General features: G+C 40.8%; 1 protein-coding gene across 1 annotated transcript in view; it reads left to right on the top strand.

The window, feature by feature from the left end:
• Positions 1-207: 207 nt before the first annotated feature.
• Positions 208-25,749, top strand: part of Wnt6 (Wnt oncogene analog 6) — a 57,348-nt gene continuing 31,806 nt past the window's right edge. The window contains exon 1 of the mRNA XM_019062466.2: positions 208-371. Coding sequence (XP_018918011.2) covers positions 325-371 — 47 coding nt within the window. The 5' untranslated portion in view covers positions 208-324. The remainder of the gene's footprint in view (positions 372-25,749) is intronic.

Raw genomic sequence — 25,749 nt, 5'->3', positions numbered from 1 at the left:
TCATAACTTTCTTAAAAAATAAGCATTTTATGAAGGGAAATTTGGCAACTCTGGAATGTTCATACGGCGTTTTTCCTTAGGACGTCAGTAGCGGTGGCAGTAGCGGTGGCGGCTAGCCGATGGCCGGCAGCGTTGGCTTGGCGCAGGGCGGCCGGCCGTGGCGGGGGGCGGCGGCAAGGTTAGCGGTCGGGGGGGCCGGTCCGGGCCCGGGCCAGTCTGTGCTGTGCGGGCCGGCGTTCCGGTCGGGGACAGTGGGATAGCGACGACGGGCGATTTACGGGATTCCGGGGACCGATCGGCCCTTCGGGATGCGGGGCCACTGAAATGCGGACCCTCCTTCTCGGCCTGGCTCTCCTACTCCAAACATGGTGGTACGTCACACCTACACTTTCGCTTTCCGCAACGCGGTTCGTTTCCTGCTTCAGCTTCGCTTTCCGACCCCCCTGCCCCCCCTCTCGCCCCCTGCCCCCACCCTCCCACGCATACACGCCCCCCGCCACCCCCCATCACAGCGTGTTTACCTTTGCTTCCTTTCGCGGTTATTCCGCGGACCAGGATTCCTGGCGATCCTTTCCTGAGACAATACAACTGGACGTATTTCTGCCAAACGGAACTACGGGCATTGCGACGTGAGCCCTGTTAAGCATGTATTCTTATGGGTCTCAGGGCTCATGTCTTGATGCACATAGTTCTGTTTGGCAGAGATACGTCCAATTTGTCGCACTTCTCTGCCGTGCTAAGGGAGAACGGCTTATAGACATTCGAGAGTTGCCAAATTTCCTACGGTAAAATGTATATGTTTGAGGAAAATTGCGAATAGTTTTCCTTGAAATTTTTAGACACTTAGATCAAATTACAAACAAAATTAGCTGAGAAATTGACAGAAAAATATTCATGAGTTTATCAGGAAATTCGTGTTTTATCAAGGTAAATTGGGCAATACCTGAGGGTTCATACGGCGTTTTTCCTTAGCTCGGCAGTTCTGACCCTAGGGCGTTTCTCCATTTCCGCATGAGCCCGAGAAAGCATGGTTTTATATGTAAAACGGGGCTCACGTGGCAATTGGGATACGCCTTTCGTCAGAGGACCGGCAAGTTAACCCCCGCATTAAGAATCCAAGCAATGTAATATCTAAACTACCGTATGGAGGATGAACGCTGATGTGCATTTGGACGTTGCCAAATTTCTCTCATAGGGACCTAAATTTTCTGGGAATCTCTAAACTATTTTCCGTCTACTTTTTCACAGAATTTTATTCGAAATTTGATCTAAGCTATCTGCAATTTCCGGGGAAAATTTATGATAGCTTTCCTCAAAATTACCTATTTCATCTCTGAAATCTGAAAATATGGCAACGTCCGATTTTCATGCCGCGTTTTTCCTTACCACGGTAAAAAGTACTTAATAGAGTAGGTATGGTCACTGAGCCTCATGGGTCCCAGACTCGGAAAACGCAGCACCCATTCCCGAAAATTTTGGTTTTACGGGTCGATGAGCCGAAAGTTCAGTTCACGTGACCGAATTTTTTCCCTCGTGCGATCCAACTTAATTAAATCTGTCAAACCTTCATCTGATCAAATCTAACCTGGCATATTTGCCGTTTTTGGTTTTTATTTCCCTGCATAGATTTTTATTATCGAAAACCCTCAATTATCAGAGCAAGTAGGGGAAATCAGAGGATGTATAGACACCTCTATGCTCAAAGCTTTTTACACTTTCAGGGACTGGGACCAAAAAGAATTCGTTTCAGTAGACCCGTTAGTCAATTTCGTTAAATTTTTTCGCTACTACCGGGATTCGAACCTGGGACCTCTCAACCTGCGACCTCAACTTTTCCCGACCCAACCGCCAACCCCCCACCTTTCGAGTTCATTCGCCTATAGCCTCTACCCTATAAGCTCTTTTTCTGCAAATGAAGTTTCCTAGCACTTCATTCTGAGCTTCCACGAGAGCGCAAAAAAGGGAAAGAGGAGACGGATGAGGATAAAGAAAAACAAGGAAAACTAGCCCTCTTTACAAGCTTGTGCTGGACGGTAATGGAGGCATTCTTCTCCTGAAATGGATCAGAGTCCAGGCATACCGATCGTGCCCTATTGCAGGATTCCTTACTGCGTTTTGGAATGAACCTTGTTGTGTCTATAAGTCAGGACAGTCTGAGGCTCAAGTAAAAAAGGCGATATGCCCTTTTAAATTTCCAGAGGCGAATTATTTAACCCTGATTAGTATTATTCCTATGAACTCTGACGGATTCATCCGCAGTATCGGAATAAACTTGTTGGGCCCCATTATTTGTGCGTTACGAGTCATGGGTGCGCATTTCGCCGATTTTTTGTTTGTTTCCTTGTTTTTTTCTGCTGAACTGTTGAAATGAATGTTTTACAAATATTTTGACACAAAAAAATCTCAGAAATTTTAAACCACACCGGAGTTATAACCATTTGAAGCTTGCATGCAGTCCAAAACAAATTGTTTTATGCGTCTGATATACTACCTCTGTGAGCTTGTAGAAAAATCTAGCTGCATGGGGATTATATTGCATGATCAAGGTTTTAGTATCATTTTGGGGAACATATTTGAATCAGTGAGAACGAAAACCCACCAACTCGAAAAAATGAAAATAATTAAGACACACTCAAAACTGCACAGTAGTTGAAGAAGTTCGTCTGAGAAAAAGATTTTTGGTGCCAAAAGACAAGGACTTCAATACACTTCAAAGGTCCAGGTTGGAGCAGATGCGTTAACTCCGATGACCTTTATGAAAATTAACTGTCTCAAATGATAATAGAGCATTTTCAAGTTACAGAGTTGGTGTTGTTTTTGATCTCACTGATTCATTTTACCACTTCCTTGATTGTCTTCATTTCCTAACGCATTTTTTAAACATCATGAAAGCATGGTAAAACAGGGCATAATAAATTGACAGTTAAGTTTAAAAGTTTGATGCTGCGTGGTTTTTAAACTGACATTATACTAAAATGCAACAATTATACGTATCGTTTGATGCTATTTATACCAGCTGCAAAATGAAATTATTCTCCTCGGGCGAAAATTAAAATGTGGTGCTTACACAAAGTTCACTTTGAAGCAACAGCACTCACTGCCCTATACAGTGTTGTCAAGTCTTAAGAGAATCTTAAATTGGCCAATAGACAAAGCTAGGAACCTTGTGTCTCTATGTGTGCGTCCTCGTCAGAATTTCACGCAAAACGCAGTAAATCCATTCAAAATTTTAAAATTGAACTTATATAAAGTGGGAGCAGTATTTGTATTTTTTCGGGAGAGCGAATTGTAGGTCGTGGAAATTTTTCTTCAAACACTCTCCATAATTTTGCTGAACTTTCCGTGAAAAAACATATGCATGTATATTATCGATTTGACGTAAAATCCAGATGAAAATTAAGAATCTCAGCAGTGGTGTAAAAGCTGTAAGAGTCGTTGCCGGCGTTCCTTAAATCGCTATTTCACTTACAAGATCCCTCATAGTTTACATTATGATCGAGAGAATTTGAAGGAAAACCTCTTAACAGCATCGTAAAAAGGACAATTTTTGCCAACTTCGCATAAAATCTAGTAGCACAACTTTCGAAATGGGCCCTTGAAAGGAATTACAATGATTTACCTCAACGAAAAATACAAAATACGATAAAAAAGATACTGCAACTTCTGAAAAGTTTGAGGTAAATCGGCATCTTCTTTAAGTTTGTCAAAATCATGGACTTTTTTCTTTATTACCTTGAACTTTCTGCAGTGGAAAAGCAATGTAATCCCTTGCAAAAATCCATTTCGAAAATAGTACCTACTCGAGATGGGCAAACATTGATGCTACTTCGAAGGCATCCTCAAACCTGTCTCATTCAAAATGTGAATCATGTCGATGACTAAAGTGCGTAACCACGTATCTGCGATGTTTCAAAATGTCCGCTTCCATTTTATTGAGGAGAAAGAAGCCAACTTTATAGCTTGAAATTTTTAAAGAATATTCTGCTAAAGGAGAAGAAAAATCAAGGAAGTGTTCGATGAATTACGTTGACTAATTTTTGAAGGAAACCATAAAGTATGATAGGAAGCCAGGAACGTCGGAAACGGAGATACGCGGTTTCGCACTTCGGTCATCGATATGAGGCCTCCCAAGGAAAGGATTGAGTTATTTAAGAACGACGTATACGACGCTAAATGGTTACTCAAAAGAAATTCCGCGACTTTTACTCTGTCTGGTGGTCATTTGGCCTAGAAAGGTGTTCGTAAGAACGTCATTGTAATTAAAACTGGCAGCCCAGTGACCGCGGTACAAGCTCATGATGAATAATGACGAGCAAAAGGTAAGCTGGAACGCTACCTTGGCTCGCAGACAAGCGATCGGTTCGATACACGAAGGATCAAAAAAATTCCGATACCTCGTTGGTTATAAGTAGGAGAGATCGATAGACGTATCGATCAATCGAAAAACTATCTATCGGTTTTGTGAGAGTAGCTCAGATCTGTGTGCGTGTGTCGTGTCTAGCAACGATATCAGATCGACATCTCTGACGGCCGATCTACCGTGTGCTAAGGAAGAACGCCGTATGAGCCTTCAGACGTTGCCAAGTTTCCTCAAATGAAAACCAAAAATACCGGGAAGATTGTGAATATCATTTTCTCAAATTTTCAGACTATTTCGTACACAATTTAATCTAAAATATCTAAAAATTTCAAGGAAAAATATGCATAAATATAGTAAAAAATTCAGGTTTTATTAAGGGAAATTTGGCAACTCCCGAATGTACATACGACGTTCTTCCTTAGCACGGCAGCGCTGGTGAGGCAACGGGCGGGTGAAGTGATCATTGCACCAACTTTCGAAGCAGAGGCGAGGCGTCAATCATCGATTATCGATATTTCCCCATTTGCAGCTATTGTAAAGAGTCGACTATTAAGGTGTTCGTTGCTAAAACCCTGTTTATCGATACTTTTCTATAGGTTTTAATGGCAGGTCAATCGATATATCGCAGGCGCCTCGACAACTTCCGCGAGTCCAGCTACAGAAAAGGAGCGAAATTCGAATGGAAAAACAAGCGATCTGTTTCCCGTAGATCGGAAACGGCTGCTGTATTTATGTTATTCGATGCGAACTAATATGGATGAATCCGAACTGAATTTTTACGATGCCATCCATCGCGGTACAGATGTAATCGATGATGTTGCAAAGCAAGAAATCACTGAGAAATACCTGTATCCCCATATCCGGGGAAAGTTCAGTTTGGACTGAAAAGTTCAGTCAGCAATGTCCACTGAATATTCCATGCCATTAGAGTGTGGAAAGTGAGCTTATCTCAGAGTCATAATTTGATGATTTTAGTCAATTCAGGAAAAAGTTCAAAGGTTTTTCCAAACACCAAGTTTCCACGTCCAACATCACCGGATTTATCATGTTGTTCACCGTGTATGGTGTCATCCACTGAGATGGTTCATATATACCGAGTTTTTTTCCATCTTAATTTCATCCGTGTTTTAATTTAAGCAACATTTATTAATGGAGGGTGACACACAGTGACAAGATCCCTCCTCCCCCACTGGCCTCTTGGTGACAGGTGGGAACTTTTACTTTCGGAGATTCGACATTTCCTTATGGAATATTATAAGGGAGCAACATTCATCATACCCACCAGGTAGATGATGAGCTTCGAGTGGCGTATAAAGAGCCAACAAAAATTTGCCAGACTTCGGTACGTTTGCCTAATCGAATACCCAACACGTTGTTCAAAATCCACTTAGTAGGTAAGTCAACAGTTGGACGTATTTCTGCCTAACGGAACTAAGTGCATTAAGACATGAGCCCTGAGACCCATAAGAATATGTGCATAACAAGGCTCACATCATAATGCACATAGTTCCGTTTGGTAGAAATATGCCCAGTTGAATGTTGGAGTCCCGAAAGTAAAAGCTTTCCACCCTTGCCGGGATACGAATGGAGTCTCTTGTCTCTGGTGGCACATATAGCACAAAGCGAGGTATGTACATGTTCCACTGTGCGGCTGATTAAAATTAAAAATTCCACGGAACGCAGTTTTCTTGTGACAATAAAAAGGATTTTTCTCCACACTGAAAAAAAATTCTCGGCGTTTTTACCACGGTCCGTTGGTACCTTTACCATCTCATTTTTTTTACCAATTATTGGTAATTTTACCAAGACAGACTGGTTAGCTTACCCAAAAACCGGTATTTTTACTGTTTTGTTCAGGTAAGAATACCACTTTTATTGGTAATCAATTCCCGGTAACTTTGCCATTTTATCTCGGTAATTCTACCACAGTCGATAAAAAATATTGGCGTTTTTACCAAGGTCTAGTAAAATTACCGAGAAAGTTCAATCATTTTACCGAGATTTCTCGGTAAAATTACCAATTCCATAAATGGTAATTTTACCAAGAAAAAACTGGGATCAAATAGAACCCTGAATTCTTGGTAATTTTACCCTTTTCTTAGTAAATACACCGAGATTTTTTTTCAGTGCATGGATCCCTTCAGTTTTCAGAGACGCCTTACCGAAGCTCTCAGACTCTAATCAGCGAGAGGAATCATTGACTCAATCAATTTTGAAATCATCCTCGTCTATTTCCACCGAACAAACAATCGCATCAAAATTTTCGAGCATTGATACTGCTGGCGCTCGGAGTCGTCATTTGTAGCACCCGAATCATTAATATTCATTCGAATATCAGTGACGTGCGCTGATTGACGCAGACGCCCTACCAAGCTGAGGAAAAACGACGTATGAATAGGCGAACATTGCCAAATGTCATCTCATTCGATGAGTTTTTTCTCAAATGTTTTTTTCAAATTTTTTCTTCAAATTTTCAGATACACCGGATTAAAGTTTGAAAGTAATAGAGAATGTGCAGGTGTCTGAAATTTGATGAATTTCGTGTGTACCTAAGTGGAAACTACTGAGTGAACTGACCAAGAGGATATCTTTGGTTCATGAATTGAACGATTATTGGAGAAGATATGATAAAATGATCTAATCGGCTAAAATACGTGTGTTTAAATGGGAAATGCCGCCAGATGACGTTACTAGGCGGTGCATTTTCTCACTTTTAAATCTATTTTTATACCTTTTCTCATATTAGGAAAAAATCATAAAGAATACTGTGAAATCAATTCTTTAAGCACTTCCAGATGAAGCAATAAAAATTTGCATGAAATTCTCCATTATCCAGAAAATTTGAAGCGCTGAGGGTCAGAAGCTGCAATAGACTGTTTTAAAATTTGAAAGATGCTTTAATTTTTCCTATAGATCTAGCTTTTTTTGCGGGGAAAATCTCCGATTACTATGTCACTATGTCGATTATTTTACCATGTCGATTATTTCACCATGTCGATTATTTCACTATGTCTATTATTTCACCATGTCGATTATTTCACCACGTCGATTATTTCACTACGTCGATTATTTCACTACGTCGATTATTTCACTATGTCGATTATTTCACCGTGTCGATTATTTCACTATGTCGATTATTTCACCATGTCGATTATTTCACTATGTCGATTATTTCACTATGTCGATTATTTCACTATGTCGATTATTTCACTATGTCAATTATTTCACTATATCGATTATTTCACCGTGTCGATTATTTCACCGTGTCGATTATTTCACTATGTCGATTATTTCACCATGTCGATTATTTCACTATGTCGATTATTTCACTATGTCGATTATTTCACTAAGTCGATTATTTCACCTTGTCGATTATTTCACCATGTCGATTATTTCACCGTGTTGATTATTTCACCGTGTCGAGTATTTCACTATGTCGATTATTTCACTATGTCGAGTATTTCACTATGTTGAGTATTTCACTATGTCGAGTATTTCACTATGTCGAGTATTTCACTATGTCGAGTATTTCACTATGTCGAGTATTTCACTGTGTCGATTATTTCACTGTGCGTGTCGATTATTTCACTGTGTCACTATGTCACTTTCACAATTTGCTCTACGTAATGTGTCGTAATCAAGTGTTTCTGTTTGTTTCAGGTATGTGTCTTCAGCTTAAATATAGGCGGCCCATGGGCGGCAAGTAGGTGAATCCGGCCCTGGCGACAAATGGTGTTTTCCTTTCCTCTCTCTTTTCCCCACTTCACTCTCTTTTTACCAGGTCAAGTAAAATAGACTGATTTTGTGACTATGTCATTCTCGCGACATTCAATGCATCGATCAGAAACGAAACAAAAACCTAATTTGGACGTACTCGTGTTTCTATCAAATTACTTCCTACTCAAGGAAAGTAAATGCATCCATTTTACTAAAAAATTCACCGAATATTCCTTATGATTCTACAATTTTCTATGGAAAAGAATTCTGGCAAAATCACCCATTAAATTATTCTCTGAGGGAATAATTAGCAACAGGGATTCCGAAACACTGCAATCGAGAAGTGCCCTTTTCGAATCCAGCGCCTCGATTGAGATTCCCTCTCATGTTAGGGGAGCGACGAAATACGGACGCGGATTTATGCTGAAAGGAACTATGTGCATAGGGCATGCGTATAACATAGTTCCTTTTAGCATAAATACGTCCGTGTCAGCAGCTGGGTATCAAGCGAATCGTCTCATTCCAAAAATAATATCCGTGATATTAGCATGACACGGATTTGAGACAACAGCAAAACACCCGGAAATCCACAGCCTCGCGAAAATAATTACCATCGACACAAAACATTCTCCTTTCGAGAAACAACACCGTGTGAACATTCGGACTTAGTCAAATTTCCTTTAATAGAGGAAAAATTCCTCAGGAAAAATGTTAGTTTTCTTCATTATTTTTTTTTTAGCTATCTTATTAAAAATTGAGTCTAATGTATCTGAAAATTCCGAGGAAAACTATCAAGAACTTCACCCTAAAATAAAGTTACTATAATAGGAAATTTGGCACCATTGAAATGTTCATACGTTCTTCTTAGCATGTCAGTGAAGTGCGATCAAGTTCATCGAGGCTACGCTCAGAGCTGTCTCGCTTCGCGCAGGATGAAAATCATGCAAATCCCAGTCCAGTTTCAATGGAACTCACAATGTATTCATGCTGTGATTACACGTTGTAGCTCCATTTCAGCAAAATGTAATTAAAATTTATCCTGGAAGGCGTGCATGACTCATGCCTGGCATACCTTTGCGCCGTCCAGGTGGCTTGTTTTTAACTGGACCCAGCCTCGCATTAGATCAGCCTTCAGTCACGTGCTTTAGTCTTTGGAAAAATATGACGCATTCGTTTTAAAGAAATCTGCTATCGTATGCTGTCGTGCTAAGGAAGAACGCCGTATGAGCCTTCAAACGTTGCTAAGTTTTCTCCGATAAAAACCGAATGTAGTGGGAAAATTGTGAATATTATTTTCCAAACTTTTCAGACAGTTTTTTACGCAATATTTTGAATTTCTCCCGGGGAAACGTGGGTTTCCGCGGGAAAATATGTAGGTGTATTTATACCATAAGAAATTATGAAGCAAGTTAATCCCGCGCGTACATAGCCCCTTTCGTTTACTTCATTTGTACATAGTTCCTTTCAGCATAAATCGTCACCTTTCTGAAGTTGAGGCGTATCTCAATTTTTACATGAGCCCTATTCTCCATATAACTCCATACTTCATAGGGCTCATCTAGAAAAGCTCCTTTCGTTTTACTTCATTTGTACATAGTTCCTTTCAGCATAAATCGTCACCTTTCTGAAGTTAAGGCATATCTCAATTTTTACATGAGCCCTATTCTCCATATAACTCCATACTTCATAGGGCTCATCTAGAAACCGAGATGCGCCCTTACGTTGTAGGAGCGACGAAATATGCCCATGTGAGAACGCCGCGGCCGAAGGACGGTGCGAAAATGTTTGAAATATCGGATCCAGCCGGTCGATTGTTAAATCGCTATCGAATAATCCCGATCGATAAATCCCTATCTCAGCGATGCAATCTATCGATCGATATCGATCGATTCGATTCGATGATCGAGCCGCGGATCATAGAGACGTGACGCGCATTAGGAGCGAGTGCTTTCGCTTTGTCCTCAACGGGGCATTTCCAAAAGGGAACTAGTCCACTTTTAAGATGAGCCCCGCAACGCGGGTATCCTTGTGCAACCCAGGGCTCACCAGGTGTAGGAACATGCTCTTATTTGGAGACTCGCTCTCTTGTCGACGGATTTTTTGCCCGGCCCGTATTTATTGGAGGCGAAAATATAAAAATGCATCTTCAGCGGGACGATAAATCTTACATTCTTCGTTGCAATTAAACGTGACGCTACGATGCCCCCTCCCCCCCTGCCGCCCCCTCCCCCCCTGCCGCCCCCTCCCCCCCTGCCGCCCCCTCCCCCCCTACCGCCCCCTCCCCCCCTGCCGCCCCCTCCCCCCCTGCCGCCCCCTCGCGCTGGACTTGTGACACTGACGGACCTGTCCTTAAACAGGGACAGCTCTCGCGGATATTCGCGGACATTCGCGGACAGTCGGACTTGATGCGGCACCAAGCGCTCACTCATAACTCATTCTCGGAAATATCATCTTGGAAATGGATACTATACTGCTGCGCTAGAAAAGAACGCCGTATGAGCCTTTAGACGTTGCCAAGTTTCCTTCGAAAAAACTGAATTTATTAGGAAAATTCTCAATATTTTTTCCCAAAATTTTGAGACATTATTGTACCCAATTCAATCCTCAAATATCTGAAAATTTTAAGGAAAAATATGCACGAATGTCGTCAAAAATAAATGTTTTATCGGGGGAAATTTGGCAACTCTTGAATGTTCATACGGCGTTCTTCCTTAGCACGGCAGTATACTGCTGCGCTAAGGAAGAACGCCGTATGAGCCTTCAGACGTCGCTAAGTTTCCTCCGATAAAAATTGAATGTACTGGAGAAAGCGTGAATATTATTTTCCAAAATTTTCAGACAATTTTGTACGCAATTCAACCTAAAACAGCTAAATATTTCCAAAAAAAAAATATGCGTGAATGTTGTCAAAAATACATGTTTTATCAAGAGCCAATCAGAGAGGACGTGAAATTTTTGACTAAAACCGCAAATTTTGACGTTTATTTTTGTTACATTTTAAATTTTAAGGGGTGCTTGCAGTAGAAAATTTCACCAGGAAACCAATGGAACTACTTTTAGAGCCTCAAAGTTTTCACTGAGAGGAGTTATATGCTTTTAAAGTTTCCGAGTTTTGTTCGACCTCTCCTATTGACTCGATGTACCGTGCGTCAGTTGCATACAGAGAAAATTAGCCATCCCAGCTCATCGTGTTTTAAGTGTTTCGGCAGTTGACTCCAACACCAAAGGCAAGGAATGAGAGAAAAGAGTCTAATTAAGACAGAAATAAACTCGGCGAGTATTCATCAAAATCCTAAGCGCCGCCAGCATGATGCCCTGTTGCCGATTCATTGCTAATTTATCTTTAAATCCTTCCGGCTGATTTCCGCGTGCAACTGTTAGAATGCCCATTCCCACGGTCAAATTGTAATTTCCATGCATAACGTTAATCGCCGAATGTCAAATGGATGAGCGTGATAACATTTTAACGTTTAAAAATATCCATTCGCGAACCACAATTTTGCTGGGAAACTGTCGGAAATTGAAGCTGAAAATTTCACCGAATTTGCCTATCCGTACACGCACAACGAAGCAAATGCTTAGACAGAAAAAGAAGACATATTCTCATGCGAAAATTAATTTCTTACAACTTCGGAATGTAGATACGTTCCTTGGTGACGAATTGATGCATAAATATCAAATTACTCATGCATCACTTTTTAAATTTATCACAAGCAGTGCGAAATTTTAGAACTCCCTGTATTTATCCTCTACGCAGTTCAAATTTTCCTCGAAACACTCCTGGAATTTCATACTTTTAAGCTCAAAGTTCAAAAATTAGGGAAAGGAATATAAGCATGAAGATCTTCTTCTGTTTATCTCCAACTTAGCCCAAATTTACCCTGAAGCATCCCAAAAACTTCATATATCACTTGGATAGCAAGAAGGGTGTACGGACGTTTGGATCATCCTGTATACTGGGTGCATGTATCCCATATTAAACTACAAGACTGCAGAGGAGTATTTTGTGGGTGAGAATGAGACCTTTCTCCTTCCTGTAGATTTTCTCCAGCAATGCCCTTACTCGATACTATTTGCCCCCTGAATTGTTGGGAAAATCGTCGATATTTTCCCTAAATTTTGGTCATGGTTACGGAACAAAATCAAAGAAAATTTGGACCCCACATAATTTTCAGCGCCACACGTATCCATGAATTCAGAAATATCGGAATCTCGAGTTAAAAGGGCACTATAACATAGGGTTTGGGGTCTTCGATGGTAAAAAAAAACTTTGCTACTTCTTGAACGGTGAAAACAAAACGACGTAACGCTCTTTTCAACCCCCCCCCCCCCTCCAGCTGGAGTGTCACCTAACCTAACCTAACAGCACCGAGAAGCGATGAGATTTTTTTAAATTTGAATTTTCCGCCAAATCAGGCAACAGGCGCGTGCGGCGCGGCGGTGGTGGCCGAAATTTTCTCATATCTTCCGCATAATTACGGCGCGTTAATGCAACTAAAATGTAGTCCGGGGGAAATTTATCGCTCCGGATCGAGCGAGTGCATCGGAATCAAAATTGATTTTGTTTTATTTCGCCGGGGCAATCGCGGGGGGCGGGGGGGGGGGGGGTCCAGGGTCCCAGGATCGGAGACCACACGGGCAAAATGATTACTTATCATCGGACCGCGGACGTGCCGTGAATAATTGCGCGCTTTTGCCCAGGCCACGGTACCGAACCCCCCCCCCCCCCCTTCCGGAGAATCCGAGCGGTGTTGCCGCATCCATTCTAGGGAAAATGAGACACCATTCCCAAGAGAAACTGCATTTTAATTGTGTTCAAGGCTTATTTGGACCACAAGTTACAATAAGAAACCGTTATTTCTGGCTCATTTTAGAGACAACGTATTCGTCATTGGTTTTCCTAAACGTAAAAAAAAAAAAAAAAAAAAAAAAAAAAAGTTTTCTTATACAAACAGACGCTTTTATGAGTAAACTTTGAACCGTAGCTCCTTATTGTAAAATGCAATTCAGTGAGATTCTAAAGATTGAGTCCTGAGGGCTTTGGAACCATGCAATTCGTATTCTTCTATATAGATCTTCTAACAAACCCTCCTGTCCCCGACCTCTCCCGACCTAAAAAAAAAAAAAAAAAACCGCGATAAAAGTCTGAAAAGAGTCTGGAGCACCCTGTATAGATGTTATACCCCGTTGGTTTTTTCATCCCGCCTGTAGAAAGGTCACCACTGTTGCATATTCAAAAACTGCAGGCGTTCCCGCTTTAAAAAGACTAGACTGAGCTGACTATATCGCCTTGATGTATCTATTCGTGTTCCACGGATGTGCGTGTTGCATGTTCAAAATTGAAGGCACTTTTGCTTTTCTCACCTCCTCGGAGATGTATGAAAGTCGTCGTTAGTTTTAGCACCCGAATAACAAGTGTCTATTTGTAGAGAAACTAGGTATTGCAAATCTCAATCCTTTTATTCCCAAAAAAAAGTGCCGTTCTCCGATTGGTCAACAAGTTTCAGTCCTCCGTGGTTTTTCTGATTCCGAACCTTAGAAATAATTTCTGAACGAAATTTGATGATTACTCTCGCCAAAATCATATTTTTTTCTGTAAGTTTCATGCATCCCCCTCGATAAAACTGATTTCTATTGATCGGTATTTTCTACTCGCACCAGGTTTGTATAAAACTCGTAAATTTTTATTGAAAACTCCTGATATAAATTAAAAAAATTGATATTAAACTATTTTATTTTATAAAATAAGACATATTTTTTATAAAATCAATCAGGATTTTTTGATACTATAAGAATAAGAAGCTTTGCTTTAAATCAAAGAGTATACTATTTGAACCGATTTTCCTCAGTCTGAATCTGGATCTTGTGATAGGATCCTTCTCAATACCGGTACCTAAAGTTTTAGAAACTCAGAAAATAAATTGAAAAAATTGATATTAAACTACTTTATTTAATTTAAATAAGACATATTTTCATGATATCAATCAGGATTCTTTGATACCAGAAGAATAAGGAGCTTAACTTCAAATCAAGGAAAATACTTTTCAAACCGATTCTCCTCAGTCTGAATCTGGATTTTGTGATAGGATCCTTCTAAACACCGGTACCTAAAATTCAGAGGGAAAACTCAAAAAATCTCGAAAAAACGGCCAAATTTGACACGACGGGCCGAGGCGGCTCATTACGGCTGCAGGCAACGCATCCGCGTGAGACGCCGCTCTGCGCCGCGGCGCGCGGCAAAAAGATATGGCTCACGCTCCCCGAACGCGTCAACGTAGTCACCGTTTTTTCGCCCCCACCCCTTTCCCCCCGCCCTTGCCCCCCCCCCCCCTGAATTTTTCCAGGACTCGCAAGCAGACTTGCCTTTTTTTCAGAGCCGGATCGGAAACATTGTAGAATCAGTTGTCGGAACGCGTGGAATGCGCGCAAGACAAAGGCCTCGTAGTCACCCCCTTCAGCCCCCCAACGCCCCCCACAAACCCCCTCCCGGTCATCGAGTGACCGAAGCAGATCTATTGGTCTCATGTCGATCCCCATGCTGTGAGAATCGTGAGGCGAATCCTTCCCGATCGGTGGCGTGGCGTGAATGATCGACTATCGATATTTCTCCTTTAAAGCTATGGTAAAGTATCGATTATTAAGGTGTCCGGTGCGAACGCCCTGTTTATCGATTCTTTTCCATGGGTTTAAATGGCAAATCAATCGAGGTATCGCAAAACACGCCACGCCGCTGTTCCCGATCGTTCTCGTCGAAGGTCGAATGCGGTTTCTGAGAGCGACCTGGAAATATTATTCTTAATCAAACAGGAAAATTTCATCTGACAGAAAGCACACAATGAGAGCAAGAAAAAACATTTGAAATAAAACTTTAAATGGGTTACGTTTTCCAATAAGGCACCACCGTTTTTGGCCCATTTTAGAAACAACATAAATGCCATTTTGGTTTCCGCATGTAGATATGTCATTTTATGAGAGAGCCAGAGATAGTGGTTCCTTATCACAAAATGTAATCCAAATGTGAATGAGCATATTGAATTATACATTTTATTACTTTAAATATAATAATTATAACAATCATATTCATATCATAATCATAACTCATGGTTGTTGCTTGCCTAGCTCCTTCCTCTGGGATAAAAATGTGTAATCACACCTCGTTTTTACTTAACCGCGAAATTGTGTCAATTCCCACGTAGCAGAGCTAAAATAACACGAGGGTCGCACAAAAATTAAGTTCACCTATTCAATATCTGCTAATTAAAGTAGATAGAGAAAATCTGTAAATAGCTTTAAAAAGCCTTCACTCTCAGTGTTTTAAAACTTATGACTTTATGAATTTCGAATAGAGCTGTGAATAGTACGGTTTCCTTAACCCATCTCTTATCCGCGCGAGTCCAAAATTTCACAGCGAGTGACCAGCTGAATTTAGTAAATAATAAAGAAAAAATGTACACAAACACAATATAGAATTAGAACAAGGGAAAGGGCCTGCAATGATGCCGGCGCAGAGATACAACTATTCGTACTTGATGAATGGCCGTGTTGCGTCTGCAAATTTGAAGGCGCCATGGCGTGAGGCGTGAACTCAAAATGTTCCACTCTAAGCTGGCAATGAGGTGTCGCTCGGATTCGGGAGAGAAGTTAAACATGAGACCCAGTTATGTCTCACTTATTTTCGGCTTGGTTGCTCACATGGCTTTCAAAGCTCCACCACACATAAAAAATACATTAAAGCAAACACAATATGTGAATAGAACTAGGGAAAAGAACGCATTGATGACGGCGCAGAGATACAACTATTCGTACTTGATGGATGGCCGTGTTGCGTCTGCAAATTTGAAGGCGTCATGGCGTGACGCTTGAACTTGCAATGCTCCGCTCTATGTTGCCAGCGACTTCAAATTTTCAAAGATTAATGTCAAAGCCAAGGGGAGTTTGTTTAAGCGAATTCACTTGGAAGTTCCGTGAATATTTTTCGCCACTACCGCGAGTCGAACCCAGGACATCTTGCTTGACCTGGAGTCAGCAGTATAACTTGGGAAATGGATCCTTGCAAGAGATTATGAATGATAATTTTACTCCACAAAAAGTACAAAATATGAGAGGAAAATGCCACATGTTTGAAAAAGTTTAAGGTAGGTACAATGATCCATTTTATAAGTTATCCTGCTGAATCTTACTCAAGGTCGGCAATAATTGGACGTATTTCTGCTAAACGGAACTGTGTGAATTAAGACATGACCCCTGTGACCCATAAGAAAATATGCATAACAGGGCACACGTCATCATGCCTATAGTTCCGTTTGGCAGAATACTTCCATATACGTCCTTTTTAATTATACTGTTTTGAGGGCATCCTTAAACCTCCCTAAACCAAATGGAGCCTTCTATGGAAAGATACTGTTTAAATAACGACTTTGAAAACAGACCTTAGTCCCTAGGGCATTCCTACTACTGCGCAGTGCAATTTTGAAAGTAGAGAGCACTGTTATGGTTCATTTAAATCTATTAAAAATATCGACTTTAGGCGAGGAAAGATACCTCTCAAAGAATAGATTGTTTTACATACATTTAAATGAAGGAAAAACAGTGTTGCCAACTCTCAAGAATCGCCACTGCTGTTGCGCAGGTCGTTGCAGGGACGCCAAGGGAAGATATTACGTTAGATCCGCGGGCTGATTGTTGAAATTGGCAGACAAAGCGATAGACAAAGATGACAAAAAGGATATAAATGGATCTGATTGGTGAGTGCGGGTTGTTGCAATGGACAGTAGACTAACTAACGGCAACCTATACGAGAGACCTTTTAGTTAATCCTTCATTTTCTCCCTTGATTTATAAGAACCATTCGTTTAAACCAATTAGATCGCTCCGTACTCTTTATGTCTTCTTTGTCTAACACTGGAAAAAAAACACATTGGATCTAGAGTCCAGACTCTTGAAAACATTGACAAGAAAAAATACTCTTGATTCAATCAGATTTTTGCTTAAATCAAAAGGAGAAATTAAGAGGCTTGGTTCTTGATTTAAGCAAGAATCCGATTGAATCAAGAGTATTAAGCGTTCAGCCGAAAGGCAGCGCTTTTTGATTTCGACTTGCCTCTAGAGTACTAGTATACTAGTGCTAATTCGTTTAAATGGCGCACCAGCTCATCGATGTGTAGGCTTTTGGGGGGGTCCATTTTTAAAATAAATAAAGCTGTGAAAACTGTATCTTATGCTTTTAACGTAATGTGCAGGTAGTTTCGATCGTTTGTCTATAAGAAAATTTCTTAGCGGTAGAGTAATTCTTATCGAAATTGATCGTTGAACTTAAAGGAAGCCTAAAAAAACGCGCATGATGAGCTCAACGGTGACTATCGTTTTCGGGAAACGAAAAAACGCGTTTACGGTTTCCTTGGTAACCTTTGTTTGCTATCAGCTGATGTTTTATTTCCATTTCCCAGCCAAGTCGACGGAGTTTATACTTCCTTTCTCCACTAAATACATAGACTAACACCTGAGCGCTTTTCTAATACGACAGTTTCTTGTCAATGTTTTCAAGAGTCTGGACTCTAGATCCAAATTGTTCTTTTTCCCAGTGAAAGCTTTGTCTATCAATCTCAACAATCAGTCCGCTGGGGGCTAGGAATGGCGGGATTGACGGAGTTGCCTAGAAGTTGCGTTCGCTGACGGATGAGAGCGCGCTCGGATAACATTGACAGGAACTCAGTCCGGGCCGATGCACATGCAAGCGACACTTGGCACGCGTCGCCGGACTTTGCTACGTCGCCCGGGTGCCCACTGCATAATCACACCAACATTCTTGCCCCCGGCGCCCGTCGCCCAGCGTGTAGTCCACAACGCGGACTTACAATCCATCCCGGCAGAGTCAAATAGGTACTCTTAATTAGCCACATTGAAGCCATCGATGTGCAAAGTGGAAACTGCCACTTTTGGAGTTTCATTTAGAGATAAAGGTATACCTTTCACTGTCTTTTTGGCGACAGGACAGGTGGAAACTTTTGTTTTCGGGGATTCAACACTTCTTTTCGGACAATGGAGAAGTTGCATGTGTGAGGGATTTGCGATTTGACTGTTGATTTTTATGTGGAAGTTCGCGAGAAACACGATGGTGCCTCTGGTTTTCTCTGAGATCGACTTACAAGCTCAAAAAAAGCTCTCAAATTGAGGCCAATATGGAGGGGATATCCCACGCTATCCTGAGAGTCCACCTCTACGTCAAGACAAACTCTCTATGCAAAGATAGGGAGCAAATACACTGACAGGGCTGCCTCTTTATTTGGGGACCCCAAAGCTGAAAACACGGCAACCCTGCTAATGTATTTGCTCCCTATCTTTGCATGGACATGTAGACATGGACTCTCAGGGTAGGGTGGGATATCCCCACCATTTTGGCCTCACCTTGAGAGCTTTTTTTGAGCTTTGGAGTTGATTTCAGAGAAAAGCAGTGGCACCATCGTGTTTCTCGTGAACTTTAACATAAGAATCAACAGTCAAATAGCAAATTCCTTACACATGCAACATCTCCATTCTCCATTGTCACAACAGATTTGGCAACAGCCAATATCTTTTGTTTCTCTTTCGTAAAACATTGCTCGCTTAATTTTCTCTATTCCAGCAGCACGACACATTGAGTGCAGCAAGGGAGTAATTGCACCTTAGACTAAGGTCCTTAGTATCAACTTGAACATTCTAACGCGTTTTAAAACTTTCATATTTGCACTATTATTGCTGTCTGGTCACGAAGGGGTGGCGCTCAGGCCAGGGCCAAGTAAGTCATCGATGACCAATCCGTTACACCCGCGAAACCGCGAACCGCGAAAAGGTCACTCATGTTACCGTGATAAAGAAAAAGACCGTATGAGCTTTCGGCTGTTGCCAAATTTCTACCGGTCAAATACGATTTTCTGAAACAGTTGTAAATCTCCTTCGTGTAAAATACTGAGAAAATTTTACTCGCTACTTTTTCCAGTGAACAAGTGGACGCAAACCATTCGGGAGTGTCATTTTTTTTTCTTCTTCTTCTAATTTTACAACGCGAGCGGAAAGAAAATTGAAATTTTTAAAGGTTAAATGGTTTTTTTAACATGTGATGGTTGTATTTGTGCTTCTTATTTTAGTTTTTCTATCTACAATTGAAACTATGTGCGCCTAAGACTTTCCACGAGTTTGATGTACCTCTTCCTCCGGTTTCAGTTACAGCAAATAAGCAGGGTCCTATACGATATCTGAAGATTTAAAGAAAAAAATGTCCATCACTGGAAAAAAAAAAAAACACATTTGATCTAGAGTCCAGACTCTTAAGAACATCGACAAGAAAAAATACTCTTGATTCAATCAGATTTAAGGCTAAATCAAGAACCAAGCCTCTTAATTTGAGCGGATTTCCTTTTGATTTAAGCTTAAAACTGATTGAATCAAGAGTCCTTTTTCTTTTCGATGTTTTCAAGAGTCTGGGCTCTGGATCCAATGTGTTTTTTTTCCCAGTGATATCTTTCTATTAAAAATTAGCATGTTATCGTAGACAATTTGGCAATATTCTAAGGCTTATACGACGTTTTTCTCTATCATAACGGCGTCGTATACCGCAATTCCGAGCATGTTCGCAAACGCGCATGGAAATAACAGTGATCACGCTGAAAACTCAATGACGCCGTTGTCAAGTGGTATCGATCCGGGGTCCGGAAATTCGAATTTCCTGCTAAAAATTGCAACATCGCCGTCGAGGGACCGGTCATCTGCGTGACGGTGGATTCGACAGGCGGAATGGCATCGGCCGGGACACCACCCGCACCGCGCGTCGAGAGAAATCGCATAGTAATGGTGATACCGCGGATGCGCAAGTCGTATCGCGGAGAAATTAATTTATTGGCACGACCGGATTGATGCGTCGCTCGCCGCTGCCACAAGAGCATCCATCGTTGCCACGTCTAGGCAAAATAGACTAATTTAGTCTATAATAAAAAACATGCAGCTCCTATATTGCACATGAAATCATATCCATTTTGACTCAGAATTTGAGTTGAAGACAACGTTCCAAGTTATTTTACTCAGTTATACTTTGAAATACTCTATATTCTATGGGGAGTGCATCCCCTAGTCGCTACGCGGCCCAACCCCCAGAGGGCGCCGCGCGCGATTTGGACCGAGTTTAGCAGAAAGGAACCAAGCCACATCAGTATTTTCAAATTTAATTGGGCAATTTAATTTTCTACATGAAAACGGTTGTGCGGATTTTTGTGCTAATTTCAGGGAATTTCCTGTATATTACGAAGCAAATTCCTTAAAATGTTCAAAGGCATCCGCACACATGATCTCCCGTAAAATCACGTAATATTTAAGAAAAAAATCCTGGGTCATACCTCCAAAATTTAAAAGAAACGGGCTGACCTGAGGACCATCACCTGCCGATGATCGCAAAAATTAATAAAGTTTGATTTGAACAACACCATATTTAATTTTAGTTTTGAAGAATAACCAAGGAATACAATACGATTAGAACGAAACCTCACGGAACGGAATGAACCTCAGTAAATTAATAAAAACGATCATTACATCACCTTGGTTATTCTTCAAAACTAAAATCGCAAAAATCATGGAAATCGGCCCAATAAAACGGTAGAACGAACTGTGACAAAGAATGAAAATTTGGGGAGCAAGAGAGAGCCAGTAATTTAACTGATTTTTGAATAGTTTTGTTTGTTACGAGTGTATACTAATTGAGATTTCTTTTAAGTTTTCCCTCCCTCCCTGCAAATTCTGCCTTCCCTCAACAACTCTCTCCTCTAAAATCTTGCGAATGATTCAGCGTCACTGTTTCTCATGAATCGCTGTTCTACGTCATGACGTATACGGTAGGCGAGCTTAGGCTCGATTATATTCGATAGTGATTGGATATATCGTTTGATTCAAAACGATAGTACATAAACTCAAACAGAAAATTTAGGATTTAAGTTAGAAAAGCTGAAAGAGAGAAAATTCCTGACAATTTCACTTTTCATTGCCATGTAAAACTCATATGAATTTCCCGTGCTTCGATTGCCTTTTGAGGCTATGTTTACATCTTGAACCAATCGATATCGATACAATCTCAGCGATAGAACGCCTGTTTGATGTATCGAATACGATCCATTGAAAAGTAAGATCTGCTCGATGGGAGGGTTGCTGGAGCTCGCGGTGAGTGAGCGGTTATCAGCGGAGGGATCAGAAATCAAGAATCAGGAATCAGGAATCAGGAATCGGGAATCAGGGGTTTCGGTCCGACGAGCGAAGCAAGACTCGCGGCCAGCGTCACAATCTGTGGCATTGACTCTTGGAGCGCTTGCGCATTTCTTTTCTTTTTTTTCAAGATCATGAGCACCGAGCAATGAGCAGCCAGGGCTGCCAACAGCGCGACAAGCCGCTTGTCAACCGTGAGTAATTACCCGGCGTTGCCAACCTCACGCTCATCGTCTACGTGAACTTGCGTACCGGACGTCTGAAGGCTGTGAATTTGGTGAAACAATTTTTTTAATGTCATCGTTTTACGGTTTAAGATCATTAATTGAATTGCATTTTGCAAAAAGGAACCACTAGCATTGCAATGTTGCCAAGATTGTGCAACTTCTTTTGTCTTGGAGGAAAACCCCGCTTATCCATTAATAGTTTCTATTTTACTCGCTAAAAACTGTAAATTTAAGACAAAAATTACCATCTAAATTTCATAGTTTTTCACGATTTCTGCAATTTTATTGCAAAAGATGAAGTTGCACAATCTTAGCATCATTCCAATGCTAGTGGTTCCTTTTTGCAAAATGCAATCCAATTGGGGGAGGAGCAGGGGCGGACTGGCCATGGGGGCGGGGAGGCGATCGCCTCCTAACAATTGGCCGCGGAGGTCCCGAAGGGGCCCCGCGGTGAATTTTTTTCGAGTCATCGTTTTTTTCCCCGTAATGTTGTAATTTTTCTATCCTTTTCTGTCACTAGAAGGCCCCAAAATCCTTGAAAATTTGTCTCTAAGAGACATGAAAGGTCGCCTAGAGCTATATGATGAAGGGGCCCCCGAAGAATCCTGAGAATGGGTTATTGTGAAGTTCAGGAACTGTGGAATTTTAACTCCAATAATGCTTAAAATTGCGTTTAAAAAGTGTGAAATTTTCAAAAATTTTCGGGGGAGGGCCCCAGGACCTTCTTAGAGGGGCCCCCACATTTAGGTCGCCTCCTAACTTTTCGACTACCAGTCCGCCCCTGGGGAGGAGGGGAGGTGGTTTATGCAGCAGTTTATGCTATTTTGAGACATTCGTACTTGAAGTTTCAATTAAACTCAATCATCTCGGAACAGCACTTGCAAACGCGCCCAGGCCCCTGTCATTTCACTCCGTCCTTTTCGGCCATAAGCATTAATAAAATACAGTGCCAGAGTGCTAACATGCTACTTCACAAAAAATGTTCTGAAAAGTTCACACAGACAGCGATGCATTTATCATACACTGAAAAAAAAAAACTCCGTCCGTAGAAGCCGTGTTTATAGGCCATATAGATATACCGTCCACGTTCCGCGCTCAGATGCCGAACAGTTCGGACGTAGTAGCCGCAGCAGTCGCAGCTACGGCTCCAGCACCCGGAACTTTATGCCTCTGAGCCCGGAAGGGACGGTATGTCTATGTAGTCCGTAACTTTTTTTTTTTTCAGTGTAATGTGCAAGAATTAACTCTTGAGTTAGACGTCAACATTTAATATTCACATACGCTGAATACAAACGTTAAAACTGGACAAAAAATGTGCCCACATTACCGCGGCGTACTATAATATACAATTGCCGCGTAGTTTTTAAGCCGAGATTCCGGAAAATCCTTTTTTCCGTCGACTCTCCATTGAAGAGCACAATGCGCGGAAGAGCTTCCATTCCCGCGCTCTACAAACCAATCAGTCCTGGACAATGTGTTAGGCGCAATCGGTGATAGTAATTGCGAGCGCTGTTGCCACCTTGATCAACAGGAATTGACAATACGCAAAATAGGTCTGGTATCTTTGAGTTATAAACATGATGGTAAACATGGCTGCAATGTTAATGCTGCGTCAATGTTGCCGTCGTAGTCAAGAATCATCAGGTTTTCCCTGAAAAAACTCGCCCGAAGTAAGAAATATCTACACAAAATTGACAATGCTGCCAATGGCGAGCATAAACAAATCACTCGATCAGCGTCAATCGGCCTGTTGCATTACAAGTTGCTAGAATTTCTTTATCTTGTTTTATGTTTCCAATGAGGAACAAAATAAAATTTTGCCTTGGTATTTTATGAATATATTCTTTACCCCGTAGCGGAAATACACGGAAAATATACAAAGATGCCTTGAGTACGAACGGTTGGAGGCGGTGCGATTAAGAAAACCAGAGCGCCTGCAATTTTATGTGTATGCAACACGGACATCTCTCGAGCACGAATAGTTGCATGCAATTATCTTTGCAATGATAAAAATCAAGTCACACTGAATTTTGTTCCGTTCATGATACTGGAATAAGTTTCGTCATTGCAGTATTGCCATGTGTATATGACTTGTGTTTTTTGTCACCAATTTTTCGCGCCAAACACCATAAAATCTTGAATTTCAACCTTTTTAAAACCGCACCAATAATCACCGGATGTTATTTTACACCCTGGAAAAAAGCGCGATCATATAAAGCGAATTCCGGTGAAACTATCATTTCTTGCTCACCAACAAAGACATCTATCTTTACAGGAAGACTGATAGCACATATGTTGTTTCTAAAATTAGTCAGATTTAGTATACCCGGGTGTCCCTGGGTAAATGCGCCAGACCACAGGGATCGATTTTCTGGGTCTAAATGCGACTTTTTTGTTCTATAAATGTTTTTCCGAAAACGCTTTTTCTTGACGTGACAGCCCATCAACGTCAAGGATTTCCCCCAAAATTTGCCCATAGCTCTGTCTTAAAGCGTCAAATTTCAATGAAAATTGAATTAAAACAGTAACTATTTGCATACTTTTCGTTAATCGTAGTTTTAAATGTCTAAGATCTCGTGAATCGACAGCAGACAACATCGCCACATTGAAATTGGTTAAAAGTTACCCGTAAAATTGAATTTTCATTGAAATTTGATGCTTTATGAGACCGAGTTATGGGGAAATTTCGGAGGAAAATCCTCGACTTTAATGGGTTGTAGCTTCGAAAAAAGCGTTTTCAGAAAAAAATTTATAAAAAAAAAGTCTTACTTTGACCTTAAAAAATCGATCCCTGAAGCCTGACGCATTAACTCACGGAGACCCTGTACAATTCCTTATTGCAAAATGTAATCCAAATATGAAACGAAGAAGCGCAACTCGTTGTGCCCGACTATCTAATCCAATAATTTTAGCGCAATAGATAACGCCGGTTTGCTAAGATCACTGGCAAGCCAAACGGCAAACATCCCATACCTAATAGAGGCAAAAAAAGAGACTAGAAAAAATGTCCAAGAGCTAAAGAGCCAGCTCCGAGAACAGAAGAAACGGGAGATTAAGCTTAGAGATCCAGCAAAGAGACCAACAGATCGAGCATGCTATTCTCTTCACGTATCAATGACTTCCCAGGTTGCCATTCTCATTCAGACTATAGACCAAAATACCAACTTCAGAATCGTAAGTGAGAGATCAGGGGTTTTTCAGGGGAAATTAATCTGCTACTGGCGATACCGAGGCTTAAATGCTTCCTCAGTGGAAAATTTGGACAGCTTGTGTTTTAAAAGTGACCAATACCAGTAAAATGGCCAGGATGGCAAAATTTCATGAGAAATAAACTCTTGAAATTTCGCGTGAAATATTTCATGAAATTTCAGAAATTTATGAAAGATATTCAAAAATACCGGTTTCTTTTTTCATGTCTCTAAAAGTGTACAAATTGTGACTTTTTTCTATTTTTGTGTGTTTGAGTGCGGGTTGCATACTTTAGCCCCTAAAAAATATGAAATATTTCACTGCCTCGTGAAATTTTATAAAATATTTCACTGAAATTTCCACTCTTTCTTTTCTTTCTTACGTTTCATGCCACCCTGACATTGGGTCATTAGCGAAATGTAGGTACCATTCCTGCAATGAGCCGAAAATGCCGTCTCTCCTGCTGAACTTATTCTCTTGGACTTCATTGAGTAGAGGGAATAATCAATGGTTACAATCGCGAATCGGAATTGTACCGCTTAAAAATTTCAGATTATGTTTTATTTTCTTTAGAAAAACCAATCAAAATGTTTCTTAGCAATTTTGTGTGATTTCTTAAAACGAGTGGAGAAAATTTACCATCAATTTTGTCGGAAAATGTTGGTGAGTTTTTAAAACAAAAAATAGAAATAAAATAAAATTTGAGTTAAGACTTTTAAAGTTGCAATTAAAGATACGCATTTCTCGAATTAAGCCTTAATAAATACAGAAGATATTTCTAAAAAAAAATACGTGAACTATACTATATACCTCATCGAATGTATTGGACCCTTACCAAGCTCCCTCGATTGGTAAATTTATTTTGCACTATGATGTCTGATAAATTGTGATTACTTAAAGGTATCACACCCCAGTGCTTATACTGGGAAATAATAGACTCTTTCGCAGTCCAAAAGGCAGTTTTTGTATACAGCACAGGTATCAATAGAAATAACTCGATTGAAAGAAATGCCTTTGAAAGCACAGCCATGAAGA

This window comes from Bemisia tabaci, chromosome 8, assembly GCF_918797505.1.
Source record: "Bemisia tabaci chromosome 8, PGI_BMITA_v3".
NCBI classification, from domain to species: domain Eukaryota; kingdom Metazoa; phylum Arthropoda; class Insecta; order Hemiptera; family Aleyrodidae; genus Bemisia; species Bemisia tabaci.
The sequence above is the reverse complement of the archived record's forward strand: the minus strand, read 5'-3'. Positions and strand labels throughout refer to the sequence as shown.